The sequence below is a fragment of the Ursus maritimus genome, unplaced genomic scaffold (genome assembly GCF_017311325.1).
Source record: "Ursus maritimus isolate PB19 unplaced genomic scaffold, ASM1731132v1 scaffold_25, whole genome shotgun sequence".
Taxonomy (NCBI): domain Eukaryota; kingdom Metazoa; phylum Chordata; class Mammalia; order Carnivora; family Ursidae; genus Ursus; species Ursus maritimus.
The window spans coordinates 34,914,185-34,939,966 of NW_024425008.1; the positions used below are offsets into that span (position 1 = coordinate 34,914,185).

Here is a 25,782-nt window from a genome sequence, read left to right on the forward strand (position 1 = left end):
GCGCGGCCAGGGAGGGGCGCGCGGGGCGGGGGCGCGCGGCGGCCGCTGCGGCCTGTGGCGCCGTCACTAGGCAGAGCCGATCCGGTCCAGCTGGGCGCCGCTGCCGCTGGCCAGGCGCGCGGGGACGGTTCGGGGCTGCGCTGGGGGCCGGCCCGTCCTCCCGCCGCCGACGTCCTCCCATCCGCGGGCCGCCCGGGTCCCGTTATCATGTCGCTGAGCCAGCGCCTGGCCCAGCTGGCTGGCCGTCTGCAGGAGCCGCAGAAAGTGGCCCGTTTCCAGCGGCTGTGCGGGGTGGAAGCGCTTCCGCGCCGCTCCGCCGCGCCCGCGACCGATCCGAGGGAGGATGAGAAGGCGGAGGTGCCCCTCGCTGGAGACGCCCGGCGCCGAGAGCCGCAGCCGCCCGGGAGCGACCGCAATCAGTGTCCGGCCAAGCCCGGCGGCGGCGGCGGCGGCGCCCCCAACGGCGTGCGGAACGGGCTGGCGACCGAACTGGGCCCGGCCTCACCGCGGCGCGTGGGGGCTCTGCGCCGCAACTCGCTGACGGGCGAGGAGGGCGAGCTGGCCCACGTGAGCAACTGGCCGCTCTACTACCTGTTCTGCTTCGGCACGGAACTGGGCAACGAACTCTTTTACATCCTGTTCTTCCCCTTCTGGATCTGGAACCTGGACCCCCTGGTGGGCCGGAGGCTCGTGGTCATCTGGGTGCTGGTCATGTACCTGGGCCAGTGCACCAAGGACATCATCCGCTGGCCGCGACCCGCCTCGCCGCCCGTGGTCAAGTTGGAGGTCTTCTACAACTCCGAGTACAGCATGCCCTCCACCCATGCCATGTCCGGCACCGCCATCCCCATCTCCATGGTCCTCCTCACCTACGGCCGCTGGCAGGTAAGGTTCCCTCTCCTCGCCTGCTGTGCCTGGGGGAGTTCTCCGCGGCAGAACCCGGAGTTTTCTTCATTCCGCACAGTTATTTTAATTTGGCCGTTCCTGTTCCAAACCTCTCTTTCCACGGGGTTTCACAGCCCCCGCGAACAGGCCCTTTCTAGGTTTTAAAAAATTAAGTGACCGGGGGAAACCTAGAGACTTAGCTGTCAAACTATATTCTAATAGCAGTGCCTTTCTTAGAACCCAAAGGAAACGCTATTCGTGGGGTAACATTATCATTGGGCTTTGGTTGATTTTTTAAATGGTTTTAATTCTTATGATGCACAGAATATAATTGTAATTAATTATAATGTTCTTACACTTAATCGTTAGGTAACGAAGACCCACTTTCACCATAATATCCCGTGCTCTCCCCAAACTAATTCAGTTTCAGGCTTGGGTAAAGTCTTTTTAGCTTTACTCTGAGACAATGTTTATAAAACCGTAGTGTAATTCCAAAACAAACATGGTCGTTCTAGGCAATGAAGTAATGAATTTTAAACGAAAGCTGCTGTTTATGGAAGTTAATGGAACACAGCCTGAGTGCTTTTTTTTAAGGGGTGTGGTTGCTAATTTGCTGATAGACACAAAGTTTCATAACTTCTGAATCACATTAGGGATCTTGGTCAGACTAGTGGGTTTGTAAAAATGATATGTCTGACAGCGGGCCAGCCTGACCATCAGGGATGAGTTTTTAATGGTAAACATTTTATATTTTGCCTACTTCTTTTGGCCTCCCATTTCTCACTTTTTCATGGTCCATAAATGTTACGTGGGTTTGAAAACTAATTCTTTTCTACGGGAGCAAAATTTATTCTTAGACTGCTGTCTTGTTTTATCTTTTAAATTGTAAGGAGCTTTGTTCCTCCTGCAGACCAATCCCTTAATTTAAGAATAAAGTTAGTAATTATGGAGAATCTAAAGAATCAGACTTCCTCGATTTTTTTTCCCGTTAGAACACAAAATCATCTTACATTGAGAAATAGTCAATTCTGTGTAAAGCTCCATTATGATAAGCTTACTCATTCCAGATTTAATTTCAGTATAGATAAAATCTTGTCCCCTTGGGCACTTCTGTGCTGTGCATCTCTCTTACAGTAACATGGAAAATACGTAATGTGCAGGGTAAGAATGACAGAATTATGAGGGAAGAGTACCATGGACAGTTTTTTTTCCTTCCTATTTAGCCAAAGGAGATATAGAGGATATTCAGATTGTAAAGTAGTGCTGCCTTTTTTGAATGATAAAGATCTCAAATTTTATTTAATCTAAAGATTTCATATTTAAGATTGTCATTGAGTTATGTTTGGCATGATATTTACTAGTTAGCTAATGATATTTCTCTTATTTTCATGAGACTTTCAGGATTCTATTACTGTAGGGCCTTTTATAACTCCTCAATGAATAGCTATGTTGCATGCTGTTAATATTAGAAGTCCAAGTAAGGGAAAAGTTATTTTTTGCTCATTTATTCAGAACACATGCTAACAGGAAATCTGAAAACAGTACTGCTGATCATTTATGGATTGTAGATATTAGTGTTCTAACATTTCAGGGTTATTTAAATTATCAGAATAAGCTTGCATTATAGTTTTGGACAATCTAATAAATTTAATTCAAAGTCGGGGAATTTGTAGATCGTTCAGTTTTAGAAATTGAGCTAGACATGACTTTAGAAATCACCTACTCTCAAACTATCATTTTACAGACGTAGAAACTGACCTACTAGAATTAATCTTGTAACATTAGTTTAAATTTCTTATTTTACATATTTTTACTCTCAATTTGAATAAACTTCTAAATTTGAACAGTTATCTTTTGGTTAGCTGTTATAGAAGAAAGGCTCCCTTGTATGGAAGTCCTGTTTATAAATGTTTGTAATAATCTAGTATAAAAACCAAAATGATTTTTTTACCTTTTTACTTTTTAAAAATCCTTGTCATGAATTGAAAACAAAAGTACCTTCCCTTGCTTAAGTTGTTTTGGTCCTATTCTCTGTCAGTTAGTATTGTTGTACTTTGGAGGCTTGTATTTCCAGAGTGGGTAATGAAAAAAAATATTGGACGGGTGCCTGGGTGGCTCAGTTGGTTAAGCACCTGCCTTCGGTTCAGGTCGTGATCCCAGGATTCTGAGATCAAGCCCGCATGGGGCTCCCTGCTCATTGGGGAGTCTGTTTCTCTCTCTGCCCCTCCCCCCTGCTTGTGCTCACTCTCTCTCAAATAAATAAAATCTTTAAAAAAAATATTGGAAACTCGGGATAAGAATCAGACAATGAAAGCCTGGTGTTTTTCTAAGAGTAGTTTTGGTTGACAGTCCTGTCCATCTGCTGGGCCCCTACAGCTTATTCAGGACAAGTGTGGTTGCTTCTGTGTGCCCAGGATGCTGAAATAGCTCTGGAAGCAGAGTTATCTCACATACCATCCCTTTGGTGTGGAATAACTACTGAACTCCTCCCTGCCACTTAATGTTCCTACTTGAAATCTGCTGAAGATTCACCTCCTACACGGAACCTTTTTAATTAACCCCTTCTGTTTCATTAGTCCTCATTTGTTCTTATAATGACCATAGACCAAAAAAAATTACTTGGGGCTTGTTCAAAGTGTAGGTTTACTTTCAGAGATTCTGATCCATTAGCTAGCTAAGTAAGGGTGTAGTGCATTTTACTGAAGTTTCCCAAAGATTTTTGAGGAAAAAAAATGTACTTTCTTAAACCCCTTCCAGTAAAATTAACTCTTGATCCTTAAAATATGGTTTATATTTCTCCAACATTGTTGTCTCACCTTTTTTGCAATTCCAGTCTTTGAATCTTTCAAAGGTATGTTATAATAGAAAAAGAGAGATCAGAAGAGTATGACTTGAAGCGGTTGATACTAGAATTTTTTTTTCACGGTGATGCAAGATAGAAGATGTACGGCATATCTCCATGTATTAACTTGATCCATTAGCCAGGATAATAATTATTGCTCTCATATTATTTGTTGGAATCTTTTGTAGCCTGAATTGAAACATAAGAAATAAGGAGCAGCAGGTGTTAAGAACATAGCCCTTTGAAGAATAATCGAAAATTAAAAACAAAGCATTCCTTTTGTATTTATTTTTGCATGTTCTTTAAAAAAAATAAAAATTCTTAATTCTTTAATAGTATAGCATATAAGTTTTAATTATATACCTGATTTAATAACATTAAGAAAGTTTTAGATTAATTTCATTTTTAAAAAATTGTCATCACACACTTTATAGCCAAACCCATTCCTAACTAGTCTATATCCTTTCTCTAATTTTAATAATAATAATAATTCTATTATTAACATTTATGAAGGTCTTAGTAGAGGTCAGACATTTTTTGAAAGGTTTATTTCCTGATTTAGTCTACTCTTAAAACATCCCAATGTTTGATTCTACTATTAATACAAGTTTACAGATCAGGAAACTAAGGTAGAGGGAGGTTAAGTAACTTGACAAAGTAACATAGCTCTAGGTAAGTCTCAGAGGGCAAATTTAAATCTTACAGACTCCAGAGCTTATGCAGAAAACTCTTAAAATCACGCTATGTGATTTTTAAGAATCTTTGTGATAACAAATATTTTTGAAATAGATGGGATTGTCTTAAACTACAAAAACAGTTTTTATATGCCTTGAGAAGATAATGTGTATGTACATACATATGCAATATCCGCAAATATTTGTGTTTTAAACATGTATTAAGTTATTGACTGAAATCAGTGATTTTCTCACCCTTCCTTTCCCTCCATCTTCCTAATATAAATAAAAAATGCCATAAACATAAGAGCTTTGGAAAAGAAAAGCACATAATTTTATTAAAATATAGTTTATTGTAGATAATAAAGATATCTGAGATCATGAAAAGATAAAAGGAAGACAAGAACTACAAAAGTGGGTCACAGTGACAAAGACTAGAAACGGCTGCAAGAGCCAGTGGAAACTGATTACTGGTAATTCTAGGAAGAAACAGTTTATTAAAAAATCAGATTGGTTTGCTCTTTGATTTCTTTTTACCTAGTGTCATACTTGTGTTTGAAATGCACCTTTTCCTGATTTTATAAGTGCTTATTATTAATTCTTGATTTAAAATTAATTAAATTTATGTGTTTGAATGGGGAATACTTCATAGAAAATTTAATATTTACATGAAAATATGAAGAGGAGAGTGCATTTCTTTTCTTTTTCTGTTCGACAGCTACCAGAGTCTCTATTCCAGAGGATTCATTGTTATGTTTCTAGTTTAGCCTTCTAGAGAGTCCTTAGTGTTATAGATATATATCCATATAGTTTATTTTTCATACAAATGGTAACATACTATACTGTTCTGGACCCTACTTTTCTCATTTAGAAATATTGTGGAAAGATTTTCCTTTTCTTTTACCCAACAGTTAATGAATACTAACTTTGTGCTTAACAGTTGTTTTAAATGCTTTACATAACTTAATTCTTTTGATCCCCGTAAAATCCTATGACTATTATCACTGGTTTGCAGAAGAAGAAACTGAGGTGGCGGGAACTTAAGTAATTTGCTCCAGGTAACTCTGCAAGTACGTAACAGAGCCTGAATTCAAACCCAATTTGGCTGCAAAATTACATTATGCTACTATATTATATTGCCTTTCCATACTATATAGAGCTATGTAATTTTTTCACATTTACATTATGCTCCAATATACATATATATTTTTTAAGATTTATGTATGTATGTATTTAAAGATTTTACTTATTTATTTGACACAGAAAGAGAGAGAGCACAAGCAGGGGGAGTGGGAGAGGGAGAACCAGGCTCAAGCAGCCTGAGCAGGGAGGAAGGGCTCGATTCCAGGACCACGGGATGATGACTTGAGCCGAAGGCAGATGCTTAACCAGCTGAGGCACCCAGGTGCCCCTTATTTATTTATTTTAGAGAGAGAGAGAGAGAGAGGAGACAGAGAGAGCAGGGGGAGGGGCAGAGGGAGAGGAAGAGAGAATCTCAAGTAGACTTGCTGCTGAGCAAGGAACCTGACACAGGGACCGATCCCAGAACCCTGGGATCATAACCCAAGCCAAAATCAAGAGTTGGACGCTTAATGGACTGAGCCACAAAGGTGCCCCTGCTCCAATATATTAATGTAGCATAATTTATCTAGTAAGTTGACTATTCCAGTACTCCCTATTCAAACCTTTCTCATACTTTTTTCCTATTAGATTGCTGGTATTTTACTTGCTGATCTTTTTTTTTTTTAACTATTCTTTTTGGGGTTTTCTTTTTTGTAAACTGTTGCTCTACCTTCAAGTAATGTTATACCCCTTCAAGTATAGCATAAGAGCCTTACAAGAGTATACTTCCATTTTTCCCGCTCCCCTCCTTTGTATTATTATTGTCATACATTTTACATCTATATATGTTCTAAAACTCATAATAATACATTATTATTTTTATATAATGTTCCAGCATTTCTAGAAATTTTTTTTCTCCCCCTCTTCCACCATCTCCTCCTGTTCTGGAACTTCAGTTCCATGTATGTTATACTGTTTAACACTGGTCACTCGTAGATCACTGCTGTGATGATGATGATTGCAGCGTTTTTGCTCTCTGTGCTTCATTTTGGATCGTTTCTATTGCTCTGACTTCAAGTTCACTGATCTTTTCTTCTGCGGTGTCTGATTTTCTGGTAGACTCCTCAAGTAGGATGGGATATAGTTTCAGATACTGTATATTTTATATCTGAAGCTCCAGTTGGGTGTTTTTTAGATCTTCAATTTCTCCACTCATTATGTTCCTATTTTCTTTTAGTTCTTGAGTATAAGACTTTAATAGCTGTGTTAAGGTTCTTATCCACTAATTCCATCATCTTTGTCATCTTTATGTGATTCTAATATTTTTCCTGGTTATGGATCATATTCTCTGGTTTCTTTGCTTAGTAATTTTTATAGTTTTAGATTTTGTTTATTCCTTTAAATAGTGTCAGACTTGATCGTGGTTACAGTTAAATTACTTTGTCAGTTTAAGCTTGATAGAGAGGGTTTGGAATAACCATAGTCTAGAGCTAATTTGACTTCACGACAAAGGTCATAACCTTTTTTTTTTTTTTTTTAAGATTTTACTTATAAGTAATCTCTACACTCAGTGTGGGACTCAAACTTACAAACCTGAGATCAAGAGTCGCATGCTTTACCAACTAAGCCAGCCAGGCTCTCCAGGTGATAACCTTATAAAGACTGCTCAGTTGCCTTAGTACTCTGCCTAGTGGGAAAGCAGTTCTGGGCCTATGTGAACTTTGGGAATTGTTTGGCCTGCTATTTTCCCCAGCCTGTGGATTTTCACCCCATGCATGCACATATTAGTACTCAGTAAACAATTTGCAGAGAACCCCTACAGATCTTTGAGGCTCATTCTCTGTGTGGATTCCTCTCTCTGGTGCTCTGTCCTGCAAATTAATGGCTGCTTTGGCCTCTGTGAATTCTGCTTTGCTTCCCCTTAACTCAGTGAGACTGCTAGACTTTGTTTTGGTTCCTCCTCCCATGCTACAGCCTGGAAACTACCTCCAGCAGCAAGTTAGGGCAATCATAGGGCTCTTCTCATTTGTTTCCCTTTTCTCCTGAATTACAGTGCTGTGCTGCTTCTTTTCCAGTATATGAAAATGGTTGTTTTATAAAAGTTGTCTAGTTTTCTGGCTGTTTACAGTGAACAGCTGTTATTACAATAGTTAATCCTTTATGGACAGAAACAAATCCTCTCACTGTACTTACTGTTTTTTGTTTTTTGTTTATATTAAAAAACTAATTGAGATGTAATTCATATACAATGCACCCATTTAAAATATGCAGTTCAGTGGCTTTTGATATATTCATAGAGTTGTGCAACCATAACCACAATCAACTTTAAAATATTTTCATCACCACCCAAAGGAACCCCATACCCATAGTAGTCTCTCCCCATCTCCCCCTGCCAATTCCTAGGCAACCCTAGACAATCACTAATCCACTTTATGTCCGTATAGATTTGCCTACTCTGGACATTTCATGTAAATGGAAGCATACAGTTTATAGTCTGTTGCTGGCTTCTTTCATTTAGCATGTTTTAAGGTTCAGCCATATCATAGCATTTATCAGTACTTCATTCCTTTCATTCCTTTTTATTGCCAAGTACTATCCCATCAGACGGATATACAACATTTTTTTTTATCCTTTCATCAGTTGATAGACATTTGGTTGTATTTTTTGGTTATTTTGAATAATGTTCCTGTGGATAGTTTTGTATAAATTGTTGCATGGACTTATGTTTTTTTGTTTCTCTTGAGTTACTTATTAGTTTTTGAAGCCCTTTATATTGTGGTCAAATTAGCCTTTTGTCCATGTGTGATTTAGAAATATGCTTTCCTAAATTATTAATTCTCTTCCTACTTTTTTTTCCCAAGCAGAATTATTTTCCTTTTAGGTATCTTTTGTTTCATGGTTTCTGGGGGGTTTTCTTGTTTTTGTTTTTTTGTTTTTTTTTTAGATTTTATTTATTTATTTGACACACAGAGAGAGGCAGTGAGAGAGGGAACACAAGCAGGGGGAGTGGGAGAGGGAGAAGCAGGCTTCCCGCTGAGCAGGGAGCCTGATGCGGGGCTCGATCCCAGAACGCTGGGATCATGAACTGAGCCGAAGGCAGATGCTTAACGACTGAGCCACCCAGGTGCCCCATGGTTTCTGGGTTTTATATAATATTTAGAATAGCCTTCTACCATGGTTTCTTATAGTACTTCTGTGATTGTTTTTTTTATGCTTAAATCTTTTAACCATCTCGTTTTGAGGAAGGAATCTAACTTGATATTGCCCAATAGCACCATTTATTGAATAGTCTATTTTCCCCTACTGACTTGAACTGTCACTTTCATCATAGATTAAATATAGGTATATACTTGGGTCTATATCCATATTTTTAAGTTAGAATTGATACATCTGATATTTGTGTGCAAGTTCCATACTATTATATTTATTGTAGCTTTATAATATTTTTTTTTACTTATTCTTGTGGTTTTCACTTGTTTATACAGTTTTCTGTATTTACTTTAGATTTTGTTTTTCTAGTTCTAAAAGAAAAATCCTTTTGCTATTTTTTTATTGGAAAGATAAAATAGTACTTTCATGTTTAAATCTTTGATCTGACTTTCGTTGGTTTCGTGTATATTGTGAGATATGTATCTGATATAATTTCTTTTCACACTGATAAATTAATTGATCTAATACCATTTTGAATAGTTATTCTATCTGTAATGCCACTTAAGTTACATATCAAGTTTCCATATGTGTATGGGTGTGATTCTGGGGTTCTCCATTGTGTTTCACTGATCTCTTTATTTGTCTTTTTATCAATATCATCATCATGCTTTAATTGCTTTAGAGAAAGTCTCATTATCTTATTTATGTAAGTTCTCTTCAAGATTGTCTTGGCTATTTTTGAGTATTAGCTTTCAATATGCATTTTAAGAATGAGCTCTTTAATTTCTATAAAAAACTCTGGACTTTTGGGATGCCTGGGTGGCTTAGTTGGTTAAGCGTCTGCCTTCAGCTCAGGTCATGATCCCAGAGTCCTGGAATCGAGTCCCACATCGGGCTCCCTTCTCAGTGGGGAGCCTGCTTCTCCCTCTGCCTGCTGCTCTCCCTGCTTGTGCGTGCTCTCTTTCTCTGACAAATAAATGAATAATATCTTTTAAAAAAAAACCCAAACTTTGGACTTTTATTGAAATTGCAATGAATTTATAAATTAATGTGGAGAGAATTGATAGCCTTACAATATTGAATGTGTCTGTGAATACGGTATATCTTATTTATTTAGGTTTTCTTAAATAAATGTATTTCAATGGAGTCTTATGATTTTCTCCATATAAATCAAGTTTATCTTCTGTTAGATTTATTTGTAGTTACTTTATATTTTTTGTCATTGTTATAAATGATATCTTGTTAAAAATCAAACATTGTAACTTTTTGTGGCTGGAGGATAGAAACATGGTTGATTTTTACACATTGATCATATATACAATTTTTTCAACTCTCCATTAATTTAATAATTTATATGTATAATCTCATGTTCTTTATAGAAGAAATCATATTAACTGAGAATTGTGACAACTTTATTTCTTCTTGCAAGTATACATTTTTTCTTGTTGACTAAAAAGCTTTAATAAAGGTAATGACATTAAATTCCACAATATAATCATTTCATTTCTAGTAAGTACTAGCCAATAACATAAGCCCTACAGATAACAGGGCAAAAACCCAAAAATATGGTCTGTTTGTTCAGGGAGATTAGATTGGTGTTTTAAAAAGACTCTTTTGTCTGTAGTGTGGAAAATGGACTACAGAACAGTAAGACTGGAGCCAGACCAATATGTTACTCCACCAGTTCAAGTGAGAGAAGATGGGAGACCTAGATCAGGAGACTACCAACAGCGGCCAGCTGCCTGATTGTGTATGACTTGTGAACTATGAATGGTTTTTTTTTACATTTTAAATAGTTGAAAAAAGCCACAAGAAGAATATTTTGTGACACATGTAAATTATATGAAATTAATAATTTTAGTGGCTATTCATACAAATTTTATTGAAACACAGCCATGTCTATTCATTTTTATCTGTATAGTGTGTGGTGCTTTTGTCCTACAGCAGTAGAGTTGAGTAACTGTGACTCTGACTTTATAATCCACAAAGCCCAAAATAGTTACTATCTGGCTCTTTATAAAAAAACTCTACTGTCCCCTGACCTAGATAGTGTCAGTGGGAGTAGAAAGAAATGGATACATTTGAGAGATATTTAGAGGTAGAATTGACAAGACATGGTGATTAATTGCAAATGGCAGTAAGGAAGAAAAACAGGAGTAAAGGATTATTCCCAGATTTCCTATTTGGAAAGCTGAGAAATAGTAGTTTGATTTTTTGAAATAGAAAATATGGAAAGCAGGTGAGATTTGCAGAAGGAGCAGGAGAATAGAGGAGAATTCCGTTATAGGTATATTGAATTTGAGGTGTCTATAAGACAAAACTATCTCAGAGGCAGTTTACACATGAAAGAGACCTAGACATATTTACCCCCAAAATACAAATGTGTTGATCCAAAGGGGTATGTGCACCCCAGTGTTTCTAGCACAATAGCCAAACTGTGGAAAGAGCCAAGATGTGCATTGACAAATGAATGGATAAAAAAGATGTGGTATATATATACAATGGAGTATTACTCAGCCATCAGAAAGGATGAATACTTACTATTTATATCGATGTGGATGGAACTGGAGGGTATTATGCTGAGCAAAATAGGCAGAGAAAGACAATTATATGATTTCACTCATACACGGAATATAAGAAACAGTGCAGAGGATCATAGGGGAAGAGAGGGAAAACAGAATGGGAAGTCATCAGTGAAGGAGAAAAACCATGAGAGACTCTTAAGAGTCTAAGAAACTCTTAAGACTCTTAAGAGTCAAGAAACAAACAGGATTGCTGGAGGGGAGGTGGGTGGAGGAATGGGGTAACTGGGTGATTGGCATTAAGGAGGCACGTGATGTGATGAGCACTGGGTGTTACAAGCGACTGCTGAATTACTGAGCACTACATCTGAAACTAATGATGTACGATATGTTGGCTAATTGACTTTAAATTAAAAAAGAGCCTAGACAGGTTTAGTATCATCAGCATATATATACAGAATGAATGATGAGAGTGGATGGTACTGACTTTGTAGAGTACATATAGTGAGAAGAACAGAAGGTTTAAGGAAAAAACCTTTAAAGACATTAATATTTAAGTAATGAGTAGGGTAAAAAGAACCTGAAACAGAATCTGACAAGTAGCAGTTTGAGAGGTAAGAAGGTAGCTTAGGGATTGTCTAAGGCTGTGTGTGTGTGTGTGTGTGTAGGGGTTTTAGTAACCCATTCGTACTAGCTTAAGAAAAAAAAAAGGATATTTGAGGACTAGAAGGAGTATCTTATGGAAGTCAAAATCAAGAAAGTGCTTCCAGGCTTCCTGAGGGAATGGAGCCAGGCCTCTGGAATGCTATCAGAACTAAAAGCAGTGCCGTCCATCTTTGTTTTCTGGGGTCGCATGGTCTCTCATTTGTTTCCTTCTTCTCTCTCTGCTTTGGCATGCATATATCAGCCTTACACCTACTTCTACGTTATTCCAATTTCAAGCATACAACAGAGACTGATTGACTTTCATTCAGATTGCGATTAGGGAAAAAATCTAATCAGCTCAGTCCAGCCAGTGGATTTGCTTCTCTAAGGCCAAGTGTCCATGCCTGATCCGATAGCTGTAGTTAAAAGAGCAGGATCATGCAGTATTATTAGCCTGTCTCCAGGGCCACACTCCTGGGGCTAAGCAGGGATGTTTGCAGAAGAAAGGAGTGTAAACTGGACAGTATCATAAAAAGAATGTACTGTAAAGGGAAGCTACAAGTGAAAGAGTGTTTCTAGAGAAGGCTAATAGTTAATATTGGTTTTGTTTGTTTGTTTGAAGATTTTAGTTATTTGAGAAAGAGAGCATAAATGGGGGTTAGGGGCAGAGGAAGAGGGACAAGCAGACTCCCTGCTGAGTGGGGAGCCTGACTCAGGGCTTGATCTTAAGACCCTGAGATCACGACTTGAGCCAAAGTCAGCCGCTTATGCGGCTGAACCACGCAGGCACCCCTAATTAATATTTTTAAATGCTGCTAAAAGGACAACCAAGATAAGTACTGAGCTTTATAGAAGACTTGTAAAATAAAAATAGAAAAAACCTAATGTTAACTTTTTTGGTATTTCCTTACAATTTGAAAATAATTGCAACCATATTGTATATGGTGTTTATTTTTTTATATAGTGTGTGATAGTTAATTTTATATATCACTTGGCTAGGCCATGATACCCAGATTTTTAGGCAAACATTAGCGCAGATGTTTCTGCGAAGATGTTTTTTAGGGACGCCTGGGTGGGCTCAGTCAGTTAAGCCTCTGCCTTCAGCTCAGGTCATGATCCCAGGGTCCTGGGATTGAGTCCCACATAAGGCTCTTCACTCAGCGGGGAGCCTTTTCTCCCCCTATCTGCCGCTCCCCCTGCTTGTGCATGCTCCTGCTCTGACAATTTTTAAAAATCTTAAAAAAAAAAAAGATATTTTTTAGATGGTTGTTAACATTTCAATCAGTAGACTTTGAGGAGATTATCTTGCATAATATTGGTGGGGCTTTATCCGATCAATTGAAAGCCTTAGGAGGAAAAAAGACTGTTTTCCCACGAGGAAGAGGGGATTCTGCTCACCTACTGTCTTTGGACTTGAGCTACCTCAACTCTCTCCTGGATCTCCAGTCCACTAGCCTACCCTGCAGCTTTTGTATTTGTAGCCTCCATGATCCTTAAATCCAATAATAGAGCCAGTTCCTTGCAGTGAATCTCTCTCCATATATGTGTATATATACATCTTATTGGTTTTGTTTCTTTGGAAAACTCTAATATTTTTTCTCTGTCAGTAAAAATTCCTAGAAAACATTCTTTTTTTTTTAAAGATTTATTTATTTGAGAGAGAGAACAGGAGGGAGGGGCAGAGGGAGAGGGTGGAGAGGGAGAGAAGCAGATTCCCTGCTGAGTGGGGAGCCCCACGGGGGGCTTGATTCCACGACCCCACGATTTGAGCCGAAGTCAAGAGTTGGGTACTTGACCAACTGAACCACCCAGGCACCCCTCTAGAAAACATTCTTAATGAATGACACACTTTCATATTCTTGCAAAATAATTTTTATATTATAGGATTGTCCTTACTACAGATACTATTATTTCCACTTAGGAAGAGGAAATTGATACAAAGAGATTATGAAACTAGCCCATTGTCCCACACCTGAAGAAGTAGGCACCTTTGGGGAGTCAGCCTAGCTCACAATCCTCTAGGGGTCCCTCACCTTTAGGGCAAACATTTTGTCTCTGCAATCTTATCCATCAGAAATTGAGAACAGGTACTGAGTTTGAGCGGGTTTCTTCACTGAAGAATAAATTGAAAAAACCTCCATCTACCATGTGGACTAAAGAGCAGAAAAGCTGCCGCACAGTAAAAGATGAAGTGGATATGTAAGAAGAGAGGGACCTGTGACTGTCTAGTTTATAGTTCCAGTTTCTTCTTGAAGCTTAGCTTCCTTTTGCCTTAGGGCTCAGATACTGTGTATCCTTATAATACGTTTCTTTTTCTCTACATAATTCAATTCCTATTATTTACATTTTCTAGAGTCCCAATAAATGCATATAGTAAATAGCTAGGGCCAATAAAACCATTATTTTATTTATTTATTTTTAAAGATTTTATTTATCTATTTGATAGACACAGCAAGAGAAGGAACACAAGCAGGGGAAGTGGGCGAGGGAGAAGCAGGCTTCCCGCTGAGCAGGAAGCCTGATGTGGGGCTTAATCCCAGGACCCCAGGATCATGACAGGAGCAGAAGGCAGAAGCTGAACTATTGAGCCTCCCAGATGCCCCTAAAACCATTATTTTAAACTATTACATTATAATCAATAAATATTGATTTGTTCATCGTTGTATAGTATATATAATTTCATGATAAACATTTTTATATATGAATCCTTGCCCCACATTTCTGCCTTTGGTATAGAATTTTAGGAGAGAGATCACTGCGTCGATGTATATGAACACTTAGAGCTCTTTTATGTATGGACAAAATGCTTTCCAGAAAGGTTGCATCAATTTTTATCCCACTAGCAGTGTATAAGGACAAGGCAGATGTATCATTAATGTGGTTTCCTTGTCATCTGTTGTTTACATATACATTATCCATTTCTTGAATTCAAAATATGATTTTTTTCTGGTGCCTGCCTTTGTCCCATATTTAAATTACTATGAAAATTTTAAATTCTGTTGAAGACAGTTTTTGTCATTGCTTTTAATTGCAAGTCATTTTATTGACTTTTTTTTTTGCACTAACCTCAGTGAGTATGAATGACAAATGACACAATATAAAAACTAATTCTGATTATGTGTGATAAAGAGTTTAGGAAAGCATATCAGTAGGAATAAAAACCGTTTGGTAGAATAACTGAAGGGAATGTTTAGATAAGTGTTCCTGTAATAGGCTGTGCAATGAAAAGATTAGATAGTGGTATGAAATTAAAAGCATCTAGGAGGTCATGTGATCTGTTTTCAGTTTGGTAAATTTTTTCTAATTTGAAAATAATGTGAAGGACTTGTAAATTCTTTTTGCAGCTTTTTTTTTTTTAAAGATTTTATTTATTTATTCGACAGAGATAGAGACAGCCAGCGAGAGAGGGAACACAGGCAGGGGGAGTGGGAGAGGAAGAAGCAGGCTCATAGCGGGGGAGCCTGATGTGGGGCTCGATCCTATAACGCCGGGATCGCACCCTGAGCCGAAGGCAGACGCTTAACCGCTGCGCCACCCAGGCACCCCTTTTTGCAGCTTTTTTGATAAGACCTAAAGATTTAAGTAAAAACTTTCTTATTAGAGGAAATAACATAAATTCAGCAAGTAAAGTTCAACATTCTCTAAGAAAAACAAAATAAAAACTAGGAATCCCTACCAAACTTAAAATTATTACCTATTTGTATAGTGAGAAAAGTATAAAGTAACAAGCATGGTAAATTGGAAAAGGCATCAGAATAGGCCACTGGAAGAGTGTTATTTAGCATCCCTGGGTCTGTCAATCATCTGTAGAGCGAGGGGAGTGGAATTAATATCTTTAAGATCCCTTCTACCTCTAATTAAGTTTGTACCTAGCCTCAATTCTAAGAAAAACCTAAATAAAAAATATCTGAGAGATAATCTGCTTGATCCTAGGGATACAAGGAATTAAACAACACATTATACATGAAGGGCAGCTTAGTAGAGTGGTTAAGAGCTTAGATTTGGGAATTAGACTTTCAGTGTTTGAATCTTAGCCCCATAACTTAATACCTTTTTAATCTTGGACCTCTCTTTGACTCAGTTTCATTTAAAGTAGAATATCTATCCCATAGGGTTGCTCTGATGATTAAATGAACTAATATTTATAAAGCTCTTAAAACAGTGCCTGGTACATAGTAAATTGTATGTTAAGTAAAATTATTTAATCTACTAACACTTCAGTAAAGAACAAATCCACATTTATTCCTTCTAGCATCTTTGTAGAAATGAATTTTCGCTTTAAAAAATCCAGCCAGGGGTGGCTCAGTCCTTAAGCGTCTGCCTTCGGCTCAGGGAGTGATCCCAGAGTCCTGGGATCGAGCCCCATATCAGCCTCCTCCGCTGGGAGCTGCTTCTTCCTCTCCCACTCCCCCTGCCTGTGTTCCCTCTCTCGCTGGTTGTCTCTCTGTCACATAAATAAATAAAATCTTAAAAAAAAAATTAAAAAAAAAAATCCAGCCAGTTTGTCGAGTGAAGGATTGGGATGGGTAGGAATTAGTAGACAGTCAAGGGAAGGACGGAACAATTGCAAATTCCTGTATCAGAAGCGAGAGAAAGGTTGGTTAGATTGTTATTGCAGATGAAAAGAGGAAGAGGACTTTTTTAAAAATAGACTCTAGGGCTCTTCCAGAATTGCTAAATTTCCCAACATGGAGAAGACAATTTGAGTTTTCTATTATAATGCCTTTTGCATTTTGAAAATTACTGTACTTAATTGCTCCCACCCCATTTACTCTCCCAAGTGCTGAAGCAGCTCTACGAGAGCTATCAATACCCCAGGCTAAATTTGCTCCCAACCCTGGAGATTTGAATAGGAATTAAAAAAAAAACAAATCTCCACAGACTCCGAATTAGACACTGGAGAAATTTTCGGGGGCCTTGTAGTAGATAGGGCTGGATTATCCAGGAGCCAACTAGATAAAAATTTCTTTGACAGATTAAAATTGGAATGAATGAATGAATGAATGAATGAATGAATTGGTAACTGCCTGGAAGACTGAATTCACTAAGTTTCTCTTGTTTCTACTGTGGTTTCCACATAGAGAATCAGGAATTTCTTGTTCATCTTAACTCTCTGGAAAGCTGGGGTCCGCCTGCACGCAGCCGTAAAATGATACAAGCTAAAACATGTAGTCCTTCTCTTTCTTTTTCACAAATCCCTTCCCTAAAACAGAAATTAGGAAAGAGATCCTATTTTGTTAACCTAAGTCTACATCAAATAGTATGGTAATAAACAGTACTTTCCTTATTGTGGTTTTTAATAAAAAATATATTTAAAATTATATTTATTTGATGAGTTCTGTTGCTAAATTGATACTTTGTAACTTCAGAGTTGGAAAGAGAAACAGTAAGATGACATCAGATATATAGATCAAAAGGATAGATTGAGTTGAAAATGTTTTAGTTCACATATTTATCTTAATGTGTACATTAAATAACTGCATATGGGTCAGTTTTTGTTTTACCTTTTTGAACCCATATATTATACATTACACTAGCCTACCAGTGTGGAAAGTACTATGAAGGAAAACATGCAATTGTGATTAAGTTTTTCGCTTTGTTTTGCTTTTAGTATACAAAATATAGTTCAAAATATGCTATTGTAGGAAATAGTTTTTATTTCTATACCATTTGGTTACTTCGTTTTAGAAAGTGTATATTAGTTTTAAAAGCTTAAGCTACAGAATCCTTACCTAACAATGTTTATTCTAAAACAAGCATTGGAAATTCCCTAAGTTTATTCAAAAGGATTTTCAGATTGCAATTTATTGTGATGGATTCCAGAGATGCACTTAGAACTAAAGGTTAAGGCGGCCCAGGTTTGAGGCCAGGAACTGAATGGCCTTTGACCCCAAGGTTATCATGAATGTGATAAGGCAAGACTGATATCCTTAGCGGCTGAAGGCTTACGTCTACTTCATTTAGCGAAGGTAGACACTGTTGCAGTCACTGATAATACAGCAGTGAACAAAATGGATTCAAGTTCCTGCCCCCATGGAACATACGTTCTTGAGGAAAGAGACAATAATTTAAATACTGTTATTTTTTCTATATGTACATATAGAGAATATACATAAGATTTATTATATCCTAATGCATAAATACATCTTATGTCAAAGATAAGGTCTGTAACTTCTTCCATTAATGTTTTGTAGCTTTCAGTGTACCAGTGTTCTACTCGGTTAAATTTATTTCTAGGTATTTTATCCTTTTGGGTGCTATCATAAATCGAATTTTCTTAAATTCCTTTTCCGGTTGTTCAGTGCTGGTGTATAGAAAGAGAACTGATTTGTGTGGGTTGATCTTCTACCCTGCAACTTTGCTGAATTCATTTATTAACTGTAGGAGTTTTTTGTGGATTCTTTTGGGATTTTTTTTTTTTTTTTACGATCATGTTATCTGTGAGTAGAGATAGTTTTACTTTGTCCTTTCCAATTTAGATGTCTTTAATTTCTTTTTCTTGCCTAATTGTTCTGGCTAGAACTTATAATACGGTGATAGACCACGGTGAGAGGTAGACATCTTGTCTTTCTCATCTTGGGGAGAAACCTTTTAGTCTGTCACCATTAAGTATGTTATCTGTAGGTAGTTCATAAATGCTCTTTATCGTGTTGAAGAAATTCCCTTCTTTCCTAGTTTTTTGAGTGCTTTTTTAATGAAGGATGATCATGGGTATTTTTTCTTAATTCTATTAATGTGATGTATTACATTGATTTTTCTTTGTTGAACCACCCTCATTTTTCTAGGATAAATCCCACACCATACATCATGATGTATAATACTTTTAATGAGCTCTTGGATTTGGTTTGCTAATATTTTGTAGAAGCTTTTTACACCTGTATTTACAAGAGATATTGGTGTGTAGTTTCCTTGTGATGTCTTTGTCTGGTTTTGATATCAGGGTAATAATGGCCTCACAGAATGAGTTAGGAAGTGTTCACTTCTGGGTTTTTCTTTTCTTTTCTTTTCTTTTTTTTTGGTAAGAGCTTGAGAAAGGTCTGGTCTTCAGGGACCCAGGCTGATGGAAGTTTGCTTATCTTGTGATACATCTCAGCATGTGGCTTCCAGGGTTGCATCTATAAGGAAGAGAGAGATCATAGAATGATTGAAAGTGGCATGAGTCACTTTTCCCCAGTCACTGGCTAAACTAGTCACATAGTCCCAATGTAACTGCAAGTGAACCTGAAAATGTGGAGGAGCATAAGGAATATTTGATGAACATTACTGTTTCAACACCTGTTCTCTTTTTATTTCTCTATAGTAGTTAACACACTTGAACACATAGTACTTAACACATCTTATATAATTTATGTATCTTTAAGTATCATACAATTTGCATACTTTATGTTCACTATTTAGTGCCTTCCCCCAGCTAGAGTGTAAGCTTATTCTCCTAGAAAACCACACTTCTTACAATTTCTTCCCCACAAGCCTTTGTTCATGGTGTTCCTGCTGTTCATAATGTCTTTTATCTTTTTTTTGCCCTGTACTCCATTTTTCTAAAGATTAAATCCTACTCATCTCTCAGGACAACTTGGATCTTACTTAATCTGGGTGACTTTGTTCACATCTTTAAGTTAAGTATCCATCCCTTAGAATCCCTCAGAATTTTTAGTGTACTCTCATAGCACTTACTTCATTATATAGTTACATGTCTACCCCATTAACCAAGTTCCTCGTGCACGAGGAAGAATGGCTGGAGAAATAGGTAGAGTCTAGAAAAGAAACTAAGAGGATCTGAATAAGGACAGTTTAAGAAGAGTGGAAAAGAGATGACAGAATCAAGAAATATTTAGAAGGCAAAATCAGCACGACATGATTATTGGCTGAATATGAGGGATAAGGAAGGAATCAAGGATGATTCATGTTTCTCATAGATTATTATGTGGATTATGAGGTTTCCAAATGAAATAGGGAATATGAGAGGAGGAACAAGTTTGGGTGGTAGAATGATGACATTGGTTTGAAGTCTAGTAGGTTTAATTAACTCCATAGAGAGAGCTGTGCAGTAGAAGGGGCAGGTGCAGGCGTCAGCTATGTGGTTCTTAACGCAAGGGAATGCATAGGTCTTCGGCATGAGGAGTAGTAGTTAAGAAATAAGAAAAGCTGAGACTACCAAGAACTGCTAAGGGCAGAATCCTTATTTATGCCAGTGTTTAAGGAACAAGAGGAGGAAGATATGTGCTTGTGTGGGAAACAGAGAAAAGAAGTAGATGGTAAAAGAGGAAACAGAATGTGATACTATAGAAATAAAGAGTATTTAGACTTTCAAATGACGGCCATGTCAAATACAGTAGAGAAGTCAAATAAAAAAAACTATGTACTAAATCTCTACCACTCTTCTTGCAGCCTTACTATCTCCCTTCTTTCAACCCCACTTCTCATTGAACCACGTTGATTTCTTTTTTTTTTTTTTTTAAGATTTTTTATTTATTTATTTGACATAGAAACAGCCAGTGAGAGAGGGAACACAAGCAGGGGGAGTGGGAGAGGAAGAAGCAGGCTTCCAGCAGAAGAGCCTGATGTGGGGCTCGATCCCAGAACGCTGGGATCACGCCCTGAGCCGAAGGCAGACGCTTAACAACTGCGCTACCCAGGCGCCCCTGAACCACGTTGATTTCTTACTGAGTTGAACCACCCTGGCTTCAATTTCATGGAGAAATTTGAAGTTTTAGGGCATAAATTACCTCAATTGTGTCCCTTTCCCTCTTCCTTTACAAACTTGCCCGTATCCATCCATCATTTCCTCTATCCCTCTAATATAAATAAATTGAAAGCCGAGTCTTAACACTAGTGCCTTTGATACCAAGAGTTGTCTATATTTTATGTTTTTTCCCTTTTTGTGACTTTCTGATCCCAGTATCCCTCCACAATTTTTCTTAAAAAGGTTACCATTTGAAATTTTAGTGAAATTGGAAAACCAATTACAGGGCGTTGAATATTGAATACAAGATGGGAAAGTACCAACAGAAACTACAAATAGCGGATGGAACTGAGAGGGAGATAATGCTCAGTCTTCCTCCCTGGGGAAGCAAGGACACTTACATGGATCAGATTCAAGCACTATCCCAGAGGTATTTCATTCTGGAGCTACATGGAAAATATGTCTCCTACCTGTTTTTCTTCTGCAGCATGCCAGTGATTAAGTCTTTACTATAGAAATGAAAATGAGCCAGTTCTCACAGTGAAGAGTGTAAAACACCAGATTTCATTCATTTGTTCAGTCATGCAAAAGTATTTCTTTTTTCTTTTTCTTTCTTTTCTTTTTTTTTTTTTTTTGAGAGAGAGAGCGCACTTGCTCAAGAGTGAGCACAAGCGGGGGGTGGGAGGAGGAGAAGGGGTAGAGGGAGAGAGAGAGAGAATCTTAAGCAGAGCTCAATCTCACAACTCTGAGATCATGACTTGGCCGAAATAAAAAGTCGGTCATTTAACCAACTGAGCCACCCAGGCACCCCTGTAAAAGTATTTCTTAAACATCTGCTGTGTGCCAAGCTTAGGTTTAGGTGCTAGGAATACAATGGGGAGTAAAAACACAGTTCTTGTGTTTGTGGAGTTTTGTGGTATAGTGATTTGTATTTTATTTCCTTGTTTAAATTTAACCTGATTTATTTAACTAATTTTACTTTTTTTCCCCCCTTTAGTATCCTCTTATGTATGGACTGATTCTTATTCCCTGCTGGTGTTCTCTAGTTTGCCTAAGTAGAATTTACATGGGAATGCACTCCATTCTGGTAAGGAAAACATTGTGTTCATAGCGCTTTATTTTTTTTCTGAAATTGACAGGCAGTTTTACGGTTTTTTAATCATTTTCAAACTTACAGGAAACCTGAGAAAATACTATTATAAATCTTGTTTTGCAAAAAACCCCACAAAAAGCACAAAAAACCATGATGTTTTGTGAACATTTAACTTAGTAATCATGTATTTTATAGAAACAGTTCCAGCAATCACAAATACCCAAATACAATGCTCAGGATGAGGTTTCTCCCTCCTTCACGGCACAGGGACCCTGTACATTTTAGCCACACCCACTCACTTCCTTCGCCCCCCCCCATCGGCATTTCTTTAATTCTAGCTCGAATCATCCCTTCACCAGATTAATAGCTTCATTAGTAGCCCTACTTCCAGTCTGACATCACTCCTTACGGTTTCTAATCTCCTGTTGTAGTTTACTTCCAAAACATAAATATGATGCCCTACTGAGTGACTTAGGTTTACTCAAATGTAAATGTGTTTCTTATCTCCATACCTTTAGAAATGCTGTAAGTTCTGCTTGGAATACCCTTTTCTCTTTCTTTGTCTAGCTAACTATTTTATCGATTCTTCAAGACTTACAAAAACGTTCTTATCTCCTAAAAGCCTTGTAACATTCCCCATCTTTCCCCTGGACTGGTTAGGTGGCCTTTCTCCCGGAGCATCTTGAGCATAATTCTGGCACAGCACCTATGCTAAACTGCAGTTGCTTTTTTTTTATCTGTCACCCCCTCTAGACAATAAGCAACATAAGAAAAGTATGTTTTCTCTCTGTCCCTTGCATCTAGTGTGGTGTCTCTTAGTACATTCTTTGAATGTATTATGTATTTTGTAGATAAAGGATCAGAAAAAAAATAAATATGAACTGACTCATGGAATCAAAAAACTTACAACTAGTAACAAATTTTTCTTGTCCTTTTAGAATTTTCTACTCATAAAAATATCTACTTAACTTGTTTAATAGCTATAGAAATATTGGGTTTCTATTTTTTACTTAGATTGCCTACCTTCAGTAGCTGCCCCTTCACTAGTAAATTTCCAGAAGTCGCAAATACTATTTTAATAAGCAAATTATTTGTGTTCAAACTTTTTATAATTATTTGTATTAATACAAATTGTGAATTTACATATAATTCTGTCTGACTAATCTCTAATTTTATAATGAGACCAAGTATTATATTTTTAGGTCAGATCTAATATTTGGCAAGAGAAAATGTTACTCACCTCTGTGCCTTGTCAGTTATTCCCTTCCAATCCCCAAAGTTAGTAATATTACTCCTAAAAAACTACCAAATGGTTATGCATCTTTGAAGGATAAAAATGAATACCTGATATTTCTTGAAGGAAAGATATTAGATATTATTACCCCTAGGTTTATTATCATAATAAAAAGAGTAATAAGAATCTGATTATATTGAATATATAATCTAAAAGATGTGTTCTTTAAAAAACAGATGTTTAGTGGATTGGTCAAATATTCAAGCTGAGTTCAGTTTTCACATACTGGATGTCTATTTTTGAATCAGCTGATATAAGAACAATATTGATGTATTTTCAGATCATACATCTGATAACCCTAGTCCTTTATTCAGAAACCTTCTTGTCCCATAGAATATTTCATCAGTTTTATTCAGACTAGCTACCGAATTTTATTATGTGTAGTATTACACATTTTTGTTTTCCTTTTAAAAGTAAAATCATGGGTAACTTACAAACATGTAAATTATGCCCTGTGTTAAGACCACAATTGTTCCTAATAAATGATACATTGCTTCTTATCATTTGCTAGTTGATGCATGCAATTATACCTTTAAAGAACCCCCCCTTTTTTTTACATTATGGATCTAATGTATTCCCACAATTTTTGCTTTTTTCTATATTTTAATGTTTTAGTAATTACCTGCGTTTTGAACTATTTTCTTGGTCATAATTTGTATCTTTACTATTTACTGTGGAATTAGTATGGAACTATAGGCAGTGTATGCCCTACAAGTTGCCAATAGGTGCTGAGATACCATATTATCTAAGCGACGTCTTCATTAACATAAGGAAGGGAGTACTGGTAATGTGTTCTAAATAATTTATGATGAACACTTTATTCAATATTTGCCATAAGCTTTGTTGTTATTGTTACAACACAAAGAGCAACAGCTTAGTTTATTTTCAACATCTACCTACTTTCATAAGTTGATTTTCTTAATTCCATGAAAACTAGAGAGGAGTTACTATGTCTATTTTTTCTTTATTATTAAAACCTAGCTCTCAAAATTTAAATTTAAATTCATAAAAATGCAGTCCATTTATAAGTACTGGGTACTTATAAAACTACTATTTTGTTTCTACATTAGTAAAATTATGAATGTGTTGTAAATCCATTTACCCAAAATTGTACTGAAAGTTTTTATGTCTATATGTAGAAAGTCTTTTTAGAAAGATAGTATGAGATTTTAAAGTAGTATGTACCCCTCAAATCCACTTTGTAACAAGAAATAAACATCAAACCAACCAAACAAAAACCCCAAAAAACTCAGAAACATCTTACAAAGAAAGTTCTAGAACAGTCAACATTGAGAGTCTTAATAGTGGCTATTCCTGGGTAATAACTACTTGTTATTGTTTATCTGTATTTTCTTGTTTTTCTATAATGATTACATATTAAGTTTGAATTTTAATTAAAGATAAACACTCCAGAATCTATCCTTAACAGTGCCTTTATAATAAAATAAAATAAAATAAAATAAAATAAAATAAAATAAAATAAAATGCATTCCAGCAATACATTTTGTTGTTTGAAACTGCTGGCATCACTGGCATATTGAAATTAGAAGTAGGACACCTAAAATATGTTATAATTGAAAAACCCAGCAACCCACGAGGACATGACAGGAGTCCTGAATTCTAATCTCAGCAGATCACCAGTCTCTCTAGGTCTCTTTCGTGATCAGGAGAAATGAAAAGGATAAAACTTTAGATTTAACATGTAATAAATCTTTATTGAATTTATGATATTTATTATTTTCTACCATAAATTTGATAACCTTGAATATTCCATTCAAATGGGTAATTATCTGTTAACTTGAGGGCATATAAGTTATTTATAACTAATTGGTATTTGAAATTATTTGCTAAGGTTTTTTTGGAAAATTTGCTACTCATTTCTTTTTGTTACGTTTAACATTTTTTCTTTATTGCATACGTCGTGCTATAATCCTTAAAACCATTTAGTATACATTTTAATGTTATACATTAAATTGATACCACGATGATAGCCATCACGTTTATGTCGTGAATTCACGTGTTCCTTCCTTCCGGTTCTGTTGCATGGAAGCTCAGTGTGCCCTTAACCACTCAGGGTAATACCATAAATAATTAATAACTCAATCTGAAAAGGAGGTAGACCTGTAGAGTCATATAACAATCTATGCTTAATATTCCTAGAGCTCTACAAAAAAAGTAGAGGACAACAAATATTGGATATTTTGCGTTATGCTGAAATATATTTCTAGAATTATAATTTTTATAAACTATTTTATTTTAAAGAATTCTTAAAGTGATCAAATGTGGGGTCGCCTGGCTGGTTCAGAGGAGTGTGTGACTCCTGATCTTGGGGTTGTGAGCTTAAACACCACGTTGGGTGTAGAGATTACTTAAATAAATGAATAAATTAAAATTTAAAAAAGTAAAAATGATATTAAAAAGTGATCAAATGTAAAAAAGTCTCAAAGTCATTTAACAGATTCATTTTTTTTCTTTTTTTAAGGTACTGTAAAAAACATAGGAATGAACATGTACTTATATCTATGGTATGAAAGAACTATAATAAAAAAATAGCTAACTTCAGAGCTATTAATCCTTCCTTTCACTTAACCTTACAGTAAATGTATTATATGTGGTTTTATGTAAAAAACTCATTAATTGTCATTTATTTAAAACTTCTAACTTGGTACACATTCTATGTGAGAATTACAAGGCTCAGAACACTTCCACATTAGCATATTATGAAAATTTTGAATCAGTCATGAAATTTAATAATAAATAAAGCAACGGTTTTTATCCTGGTAGCCAAAATCCTGGAGTTATTTTGCAAGAACTGTGCCTTTAATTACAGGTTAGGGAATAAAGGATAAGATAGCAACCAAAGGAACATGACCTCATAAAAGTGTGATTATATGGCAATTAGTGATTTCAAATATGAAGAAAAGAGGTTTGA

The 25,782-nt window shown here is 36.6% G+C and overlaps 1 protein-coding gene and 1 long non-coding RNA gene across 2 annotated transcripts in view; one reads left to right on the top strand and one right to left on the bottom strand.

Annotated features, from left to right (window-relative positions):
* Positions 1-66: 66 nt before the first annotated feature.
* The window catches only part of SGPP1 (sphingosine-1-phosphate phosphatase 1), a 32,133-nt gene continuing 6,417 nt past the window's right edge, over positions 67-25,782 (top strand). Inside the window, exons 1-2 of the mRNA XM_040641807.1 lie at positions 67-885; positions 21,461-21,550. Coding sequence (XP_040497741.1) covers positions 208-885; positions 21,461-21,550 — 768 coding nt within the window. The 5' untranslated portion in view covers positions 67-207. The remainder of the gene's footprint in view (positions 886-21,460; positions 21,551-25,782) is intronic.
* The window catches only part of LOC103672372, a 49,133-nt gene continuing 41,939 nt past the window's right edge, over positions 18,589-25,782 (bottom strand). The window contains exon 2 of the long non-coding RNA XR_571157.2: positions 18,589-18,895. This is a non-coding gene — a long non-coding RNA (uncharacterized LOC103672372). The remainder of the gene's footprint in view (positions 18,896-25,782) is intronic.